General features: G+C 50.1%; 1 protein-coding gene across 1 annotated transcript; it reads left to right on the forward strand.

Moving 5' to 3' along the window:
• The first annotated feature begins 2,196 nt into the window (after positions 1–2,196).
• On the forward strand, positions 2,197–3,685 carry PRR18 (proline rich 18). The gene has a single exon (XM_054196944.1). The coding sequence runs from the start codon at positions 2,219–2,221 to the stop codon at positions 3,026–3,028; it is 810 nt and encodes a 269-aa protein (XP_054052919.1). The 5' UTR covers positions 2,197–2,218; the 3' UTR covers positions 3,029–3,685.
• Positions 3,686–9,333: the final 5,648 nt, after the last annotated feature.

The raw sequence follows: 9,333 nt of genomic DNA on the forward strand, positions 1-9,333 counted from the left end.
TTGGTTATTACATTTGCAGAAGAGACTTTAAAACTTCTTTGTGTTAGTATTTAGACAAACTGTTCACTCTGACAAACTGATTGAAGTGAAATACTCTAATACTCTGCCTAGCTTCAGTAAGTTCTCTTTTCTAGTTTTTTGCAACCAAGAGCTATTCAGTTATTCAGGAGCAAAGTCAAATCCTTAATGTTTGGCTGATACTGTGTTACAGGAGGTTCTTTTTAGCACAGGATGGATGTGCTTGATTACCTGCATTCTAGACCCTGGTTGGTTTGGATTTATTGTTTTTCTGCTAATTCACAAATAGAAGAAGGGATTAATTTGAAAAGATGTGAGCTGCAGTGTAAGGAAGCGGGAAAACCCCTGTCTTTTAGTATTCAGAGTTCAGGCTAAAGAGACGCATTACAGTACATTCCCGTTAAATCTCAATGTATGTTGCACAAAATAGCAACATCTTTTGGGGGGGTGATATCTAGGATGGTTGCATGATTTTTCAGCTGAACTGCCAACCAAGCCTCACCTTTTAACTGATTAGTAACAACAAACTGGTAGTGAGGCATCCTTCCTGCTGGTGATAAGGGACCAGGTAGTCACGACCCTGCAGCAGGCTCCTGGGCTGGTCAGTGCTGGGTGGTGTGGTGACAGCCTCTCCGGCTCTGCCCGTCACAGCCCTTGGGTGCTGGCGGACCCTTGAGCAAATTTGCAGCTCCTTTTCGTTTTCAGAGTGCACTGAAGATACACTGGTATGTGCGTAGGTAGTGATGGATGTTATCCTGGAAATGACTGTCGCTTCCCCTTCCACTGTTGCTGTTTCCTGTTGGAGCACTGACCATAACTGGCACTGGGGAGATCCCATCCCACTAGTGGGTACTTCAGGACCAGGCAGTTGTTTGCTCCAGAATTAGTTTTACTTATCAACCACCAGTTCTGGTAGACAATCTCCTTCACTGGTAATCTTTAATTAGAATGGTATTAGTCATTCTGAACATTTATTTATTTATACACGATGGTAAATAATGCAGTTACACTATGGTAAATAACAAAGTTAACACCCATCAGTTAACACTTAGTATTGGATCACCAGCACAGAATGGGTTCAAGAACTGAAGTGAAAAAGTTGCATGTACTGGTATGCTTTTATACACACTTAGGTGTGTGATACCATGTGCTTTTTTATTTATTTTTCTCTCCTGAACACTTAAGGATTCACTTGCTTCACTTGAATACAAAGCACACACACACTGAGTTCTTTCGTCAGTATCTTTTGCTCCTTCACATCCAGTCTGTTTGCCACGGATGAATATTCCAACATCCACAGCTGATGCCTCCTCCTTGTATGATACTCTTTTATGATGGTGTGAAGCTATAGATGAGATCTCTGTCCCTGTGGATCGCATACCTCTTAAACATCTTTTGATAAAATCCTGATACCCTAATTAAAATAGTACTTTGAAGTAAAATCTATAGAAGTTATATGCCATGACTTTATAGACAAAATTTTGGACTAGTAGTAATCTTGGATTCGTAGGAAATATATGCTTGCTTACTACTGCCATTGACCACTTATTGTTATAGGGTACTTTAAAAGTTAGGAAGTGACTGCCTTCCTCCTCAAAAGAAAACAGCCCTGTAAGTGTTGAATAATGTGCTTTGCCTCGATCACAGTAGGAGCTGAGGCTGGGAAGAAGGATCTCTGGACTAGGCTCTCCATTACAGAGCCAGGCTGCTCACGTCCTCAAAGTGGCTTTTGTATTCTGGAATTTCACACGGGTGCAAATGTGCTCAGGTCTTGGTGGGGCTGGCAGCGCTCCGCTCGTCCGCCTGCCCTTATTCGCGGTGATTCAAGTAGTCAAGGAGCTCAAAGCACCACCCAACGTTTTGAAGATGGCGTGAGGGTGATAGTTTAACGTGGCATTAAAAGCCTGCCCTTTCACGCGTGCGGATTTCGGGAGGAATTCCAAAGGCGCCGTCAGCTCCGCCGTGCCTCTCCCGCGGCTCTGATGTGACCCGGGCAGGCGACGCGCGGGCAAAGGCGGCGGCGGCGGCGGGACCCCGTCCCCGCCCACGCGGCGCCGGGGAAGGCTGTTCCCGGGGCGGGCGAAGGGCGGGCAGGGGGCGGGTTGTCGGTGTGGGGGGAAAAGCGGTGGCTGTCGGCGCAAACGGAGCCCACACCGCGCGCTGCCGCCGCTGGCCGGGGGCTCCTCGCCCGCCTCCCGCAATGGGGCTGCAGCCCCGGCGCGCCGCGGGGCCCTGCCCGCCGCCGGCGGGGAGATGCGCCGCCCTGCCCGCACCGCGCCCCGCCGCCGCCTGGGCCCGCAGCGAAGAGCCGGAGGGAGCTCCCGGCCGCACCGCCTCCCTGCCGCCCATCCTGCCGGCCCCCGCCGCCGCTTCCCCCGTCGCCGCCCGGGCGCTGCCCAAGAAGCCGGCGGCGGCCCCCAAGAAGGCAGCACCTCGTCCCGCGGAAGAGAAGGCGGCGAGGAAGGTGCGGGGGGCGCCCCCGGAGCGGGCGGGTCCCCTCTCCAGCTCCTGGCCCTGCTCCTCCTTGCAGCGGCAGCCGCCGCGGAGGCCGCCGGCCGAGCGGGGGTCGCGGCCCCAGCCCGCTCCGCCGCAGTCGCGGGGCCGCCCGGGGGCGGCGGGGCCGGGCAGCCGCTCCTGCGAGAGCCTCGGCGGGGCGGCGGGGGAGACGGCGCTGCGCTTCTCGCTGAGCCTGCCACCGGAGGCCGTCCGGCTGCTCCAGCGCCGCAGCCTGGAGCGGCAGCGGGGGCAGCCCGCCCCCGGCCCCGGCGGTAGAGCGGCCCCGGCGCGGCGCGGCGGCGACCTGCGCGCCCTGCTGAAAATCTCGCTGCTCAACGACCGGCACCGCTACGACGACGAGGAGTACGAGGAGGAGGAGGACGGGGGTGCGGCGGCGGCGGCGGACGAGGGGCTGGTGCGGAAATGCACCGAGTGGCTGCGCGGCGTGGAGAGCGCGGCCGGCCGCGACCGCCCCGACCGGCTGGAGACGCTCCCGCACCTGGGCACCCTCTGAGCCCCGCCGGGGGAGCGGCCCGCCGCCATCCGCCGTCCGTAGCTGCGGTGCCCCCCGTGGTGCCGTCCGCGCCGGGGGAGACCCGGCGAGTGGCGGGGGCCGCGGCCCGAAGCCGGTCCCCGGGGCGAGGGACAAAGGAGCGGCGCCGGCCTCCGCCCGCCGGTGCTGGGAGCGAGAGGCGGCGGCTGTGGGCGTCCCCCCTCGCCCCGCGTGTTTGTTTTTTTTAACACTTCTCTGACTACTTTGTAAGACGTGCGTAATGGTTTTGTATATTTGTACATAAAAGTTCATTTTTATTTATTTGAATAAATGACTCAACTTTTGTGTTGCAGTAGCCTGAGCGCCTTAATAGCTTCGCGTTGGGCTGTTCCTAATGCGGCTGTGAGTGCCGGAGCGCGTGTATTGGCTGTCTAGGTGTCCCCAAGATAAGGATGGCGGTCGATAACAGCAGGGAGAGCGCGTGCAGTGCAAATATTTGCTTGTTTCGGATGGCTGGTGATAACAGCCACCGACAGCTCGGCTCCAAACAAACCCCCGCGCTGCTGGAGCCGGAGGATGCTCCTCCAAAGCAGCGCAGCGCTGGGGATTCATCCGGCCGGATCAGACCCGGTGCTGCGGCGGCGGCCGGCAGGATAAGGGGCAGATGGGGGCTCGGAGATGGCGGCGGGGAGCGGCCCTGCCCGAGGTGGGGGGGAGCCCCGGACAATGGGAGGATGGGGGCGGGCAGAGGCTGCTCCGCTCCCCTGCGCCCCCGGCCGCGTCTGCGCCGGTGAACGAGAGAGGAGAGGCCGGGTCTGTGCGCGGACGGGGTGATTTCCCCCCCTCCCCCCCTCCCCCGGGCGGTAATTCAGACACATCCGACCTTTCGAGCTGCCGTGGATGTACGAGGCGGAGGAGGGCGGGAGGGAGGGAGACAACACGGCGGCAGCATCCTTTGTCAGCGTCCCCCGGCGGGTCCCCGGCCTCCCCCAGCTCCAGGCTGTGGCCGTACCTGATGCTCATCGTCGGGGGTGGGGGGGGCGGCGGAGGGGGAGAGGCCAAGTGTACAAAAATTACTGGTGGAAAGGAAAAGGTAAGTATTAACAGGCTTCCGGCATTGTTGTTATCCAGCTTCTCAGGAAAAAAAAAAAAACCAAAACAAAAACAAAACAAAACAAAAAAACATTTACTGAATATTTACTACGGTATGGTAAACATTTTGCAAATGAGTGTTTGAGCATGTAGAAACATGAACTTGAATTTACCCAGCAGAGTAAAACAGTTTAGTGCCACAAATTGGGAATTACACATTCCGTGTAGATGTCGGTTTACACCAAGTGACGTCTGTGTTGATGCTCTGTTAAACCATGGGAGAGAAACCTTTCTATAGATTAGTGATGTGCTACACCTTGTATAGTATTCCCTTTTCTTCCAGGTTTGTTCAAACCCTTTTTTCCATTTTTCCCCCCTGCAACTTCAGGAGTGACAGGGGACATGCTTTGAGAAAATATTTATTTATTAAATGCATTCATACAGCCATCGAAAAAATAACATATCAATATAATACAGATGTAAAATAGCCATGCCTAAAGGACAGAGAGAAAAGCATGGACAGTAATTCTATTTCATTTAAGCTAATGTAGAGAGTCATTTGTAGTGCTAGCTATGAAACACATGCATGTTCATATAATTTTAACTGAGTTTGCATGTCGTTCTGCCGTATTCATCAGTTTTCAGTAACATCTTCAAGAAAATCTGCCTTAACAAGCCTTAACAAATTTCCTGCCAGATTTAATTTATGATGGATTGGTATCAGACCCACTTTGGGCTTTCCTTCCCTCCCTCCACCCCTCCCTCCCTCCACCCCCAGTGATAAGGAAAACAGTAATAGCTGAGCTGTAGCTGAGTTCTCCTCTGGTGTCTCTTTTGGGAATGAGAGTTCATAAAGGAGCATCCCGGAGTCTCAAAAATCTTCTTCCTTAAACCTGCTCCATGCTTTCACAGGGACTATAATCAGTACCTCCAATTGCAACAAAAAGTGATTCACTCATTAAGGGCTGACGTATCATAAAGCTTACTTGTGAGGCTCAAAGCTGCTTTGTTCCGAGCCTGAAGTGCAGCAGAAAATTCAATGAATTTGAATGCACAACAGCACCAAATACAGCATGACTTGGGGCGGGGGCAGATTTGAAGGGGACTGCCAAGTCTGACAAAGAAGGAACCTGCCCGAAGTACACTAGAAAGAAGAATTTGATAACTCAGGAACTGTCTGGATAGATTTTTTCCTAAAGAATTAACTTGAACAAAGCTACCCGGAGATCATGCAGCTAAGGTCTTTTGTGTTAGATAAGTCATTGTACGTGGTGATTGGAAATGGGCCTGAGATGGGCTAATCCTGAGACAAGGATACGCAGTCCTGACTTGGGGCTGGATGTTAAGAGCCACTGGGCTCTCTGGACTCACGTAACAAACGTCTGCTTGGAACAGTACCTCCTTCACTAAATGTTAACATCAAGATTTATTGTTTTCAGTGTTCGCTATCCTTTCTGCTGTCTTTTAATGATAAATGATGCCCCTAGCGTTCTGAATACATTCATCTGAAATGCCCATAAATCTTAGAAGCAATATTAGAAAAGACAGAGGAAGTTACTTCCTACATACTAACAGTAACTTCTGTTAATTTTGCATGTAGCTTGCCTCTCTATGAAAAGAAAACGGATGGATTCTAGTATCCAAAAAATTGTATGTAAATTAAGCATAATAAAACTGCTTATTTACTTCATTAATATGTGGTATAATAGATATTTGAGCCCAGTGGAAGCCTTCAACAGACAAAAATGGCTGTGGACATTCAGACAGCAGTGAAAACACTCAAGTAATTGCATTTGTCTTATTTACGTAAGAACCCTTCTTCTGTACTGGTGAACAGATTAGATGTGTTCAGGAATACTTTTCAGGTGGCATAGATCTGCTTTTGCCATAAGAAAAAAACAAGCAACCTGGAAGTCACTACATTTTCTTTTTACAGTATATTAGTTGCCTTCAAAGTGCCTCAGCCTAAGCCTCCCACTCATAACCCTTTTAGCTGCTGAAAGAGAGTTATGAGCAGCTGGTGCCATGGATGCTTAAAATAATCGATACTTGCTTCAGGGTAGCTAGCTTCCCTTCTTCCTCCAAACACATCAGTATGATTTACGGTGGAAAAAGAAAAAAAACCCACCACATATTCTGTGTGTGTGTGTCTCGCTGTCTCTTTTTTTTTTTTTTTTTTTTTTTAAGGTAGCTAATAATGGTGTTGGCCTTACTGCTGTTTCTGAGCAAGCCTGGAAAAGCCAGAGAGGTGTGAAGCCCATGTTTCTCTAACTGAACAGCCCCAGCCCTGTGCATCGCTGAGGTTCCAGCCCAAATCTCAGCTTCCCCACGCCTCTGACACCATTAGCACCATCCTTCTTCTCCAGGTTGAGGGGAGAGCATGTTCTTGCCCGGCTTGTATGTTCTTTTGTGCACTCGTACAGCCAGAGAAGCGGTATTCCTGGCCAGCTGCTGTCACACAGCCCCCCTGCAGATGGCTGGCAGGCAGCGTTGGGCCACTGCTCTCCTGGGGGGGCTGGCGGGGTAGCGTCCGTCTGTCTGTCTGTCTGTCGTGGGCAGCAACTCGTCTTCCAGCTGAGGGGTGGTTTCTTTGTTCTCGTGGGTTGTTTTTGTGAGGTACTTAGAGGCAGGTTCTGTTTCCTCTCTTAAGAAAAGCCTCTCCTACATGTAACGAGGGGAAGCGCTTTTGCAAAGGTTTGGCTTTGATGCTGCCTGAAAGAGAAATCATTGTTTTGCAACACCCAGGTACGGCAGCGTGCGAGGTCCCAGCTGGCATCTCTGTAACGGGGCGAGCCTGACGCGGTGCTGCTCGTCCGCCCTTTCTGCTCAGCTCAGGCAGCGCCTCAGTTGCTGCAGCTCAGTGCCTGGCCTCCGAGAAAGACACAGAATCGTAGAATCGTCTAGGTTGGAAGGGACCTTTAAGAGTCCAACCATCAGCCTAACACTGCCAAAACCACCACTAAACCATGTCCCTAAGCACCACATCTAACCTTTCTTTTAAACACCTCCAGGGATGGCGATTCAACCACTTCCCTGGGCAGCCTGTTCCAATGTTTAATAACCGTTTTGGTGAAGAAATTTTTTCTACTACCCAATCTAAACTTCTCCTTGAGGCCGTTTCCTCTTGTCCTATCACTTGTTACTTGGGAGAAGAGACCGACCCCCCAACTCGCTGCAACCTCATTTCGGATAGTTGTGGAGAGTGGTAAGGTCTCCCCTCAGCCTCCTTTTCTCCAGACTAAACAACCCCAGCTCCCTCAGCTGCTCCTCATAAAACTTATGCTCTAGACCCTTCACCAGCTTCATTGCCCTTCTCTGAACACACTCCAGCACATCAACGTGCTGAATGAACAGTTCTTTTCCTTTCCCAGTGAGGAAAGCCTGAAGCAATAGTCTCTCAAAATAGTGCTGGTAGGTTGTTGTTCATAGATATATGGAAAAATTTCTTCCCTGAAAGGGCTGTCAAGCATTGGAAGAGGCTGCCCAGGGAACTGGTTGAGTCACCATCCCTGGAGATATTTAAAAGATGTGTGGAAGTGGCACTTAAGGACATGATTTAGTAGTAACTTGGCAGTGCTAGGTTAATGGTTGAACTTGATGATCTTAAAGGTCTCTTCCAACCATAACGATTCTATTCTATGATGCTCTTGCAGCTCCTGAGAATATGGGGAAAACATTGTGACGCTACCTGAATGCCTGTAGCAGGGCTGCTGAACTGATGGGCTCTAGGCTGGATTGGCACCCAGCTTGAGGGGCAAGGCAGCAAAAGGTTATACGTCACAGATGAAATACTTGACATAGTTACAATTTAGCAGCAGTTCAAGATTTAGTAGCGGTTTGAGGTGCATCAAAAGGTTGAGTTTTAGCAGCACTTAAGAAGAGGCTAGCCTATAGTTGAAGTTTCCCCCTTCTTGAGTTTAGAGTGAATACGCACAATGCATTGGCGCTCCTCAACAGGCAATAATTGGTCCTCGAGAAGTTTGACTTCACCCTAGCCCTTCATCAGCTTTGTCAGCAAATGGTCTTTAAACTACCTGAGAGGCATCCCAACTCAGGGGAGATGCTGGTCACAGCCCGCTGCAATCCAGGAGAGCTCAAAGGGTCTTGCTTAGAGCTGCTATTTATAGGGTCCGAGATAACTGACTTTCGTCAGGTACTTTTCCATTTCAGCCCAACTCGGGCAATGAAATATTCTGGTATTTTCCACCAGTTGCACAAGCCCAGAACTTGCTAGATTTTGAAGTTCTGGTATCGCCCTCTTTGGGCCACAATCCAGGTAACAGGTGTACGAGGCTGTCAGAGGGCAATCAATTGCCATTAGTGTTCCCAAGCAGTAGGAGAAACAGGAGCCAGGTGTGTTAAGAGGGTGTCTTAATGTTCTGGTTCATTGCCTTTCACAATTCACACCTGACTTATGTTAGGTTGGTATGTGGCCCACGTAGCCTAGGAGGCGAGTTGCATCACCAGAGTCTGGTGTGAGTGAGTGAGGGAGAAGCTGGTTTGCAGTGATAACAGTAAGACGACTGTGTAGATGATGAAATAAGGGCTTTTAGCCCCTTTTAATTTTACTGAGAGAGGGGTTCAAGGGTTTTTTTGGAAGGCTGTTATTTCAAGTCATTTTTTTTCTCTTCTTTGCAATGTATGGTGAATGCTTGAGAGCTCTGGAAGGGCTTTGTTGTTTTGTTTTTATAAAATTGAAGATATCAAAAAGCTCTATGTTTTGCAGTAAGGTATCTTAAGATAATGACATTAGGTCATTCTTACTCTGAGGGCTCACATCTTGGCTGGAAGTGCTAGGTGTAATAAAACCTTTTAGAATGATTTCTGCTCCCCAGATTAGTTTCACGTTGTGGTTCCATGAACTGTTGAGTGAGTGTCAGCTGATGTTCAGCTTTCAGCACTCTGACTAAAGGAATGTAATAGTTTCATCATCTTTCCTGTTATCGTCGCACTTTGGATTGCTGGTAAAAGCTGAGCTTTGAATAAAAAGGAAGAAAATTTCCTAATTAAGCATGAAAATAAATTAGCACGGAAGCTATTAGCTGCTTAGCAATTAGCACAGAAGAGAGCGAATTGTAGTAATTTGTGGTATTCTGATTTTTCTTTCCAGTGTTCACATGGCTGCCCGAGTTCCACCCGTCAGTGCAGTACCAACCACCCGTCAGGTAAGTCACAAAGGGAGGGGGTGGGAAATGATTGGCAGCATTTTCTTCGCCGGGGGCGTTTTCTGAATA

The sequence above is a fragment of the Rissa tridactyla genome, chromosome 3 (assembly GCF_028500815.1).
Source record: "Rissa tridactyla isolate bRisTri1 chromosome 3, bRisTri1.patW.cur.20221130, whole genome shotgun sequence".
In the NCBI taxonomy this organism is placed as follows: domain Eukaryota; kingdom Metazoa; phylum Chordata; class Aves; order Charadriiformes; family Laridae; genus Rissa; species Rissa tridactyla.

Bases quoted from the DNA above. Each gene is read 5' to 3' on its own strand.
- PRR18 (XM_054196944.1), top strand. From the start codon at position 2,219: ATGGGGCTGCAGCCCCGGCGCGCCGCGGGGCCCTGCCCGCCGCCGGCG.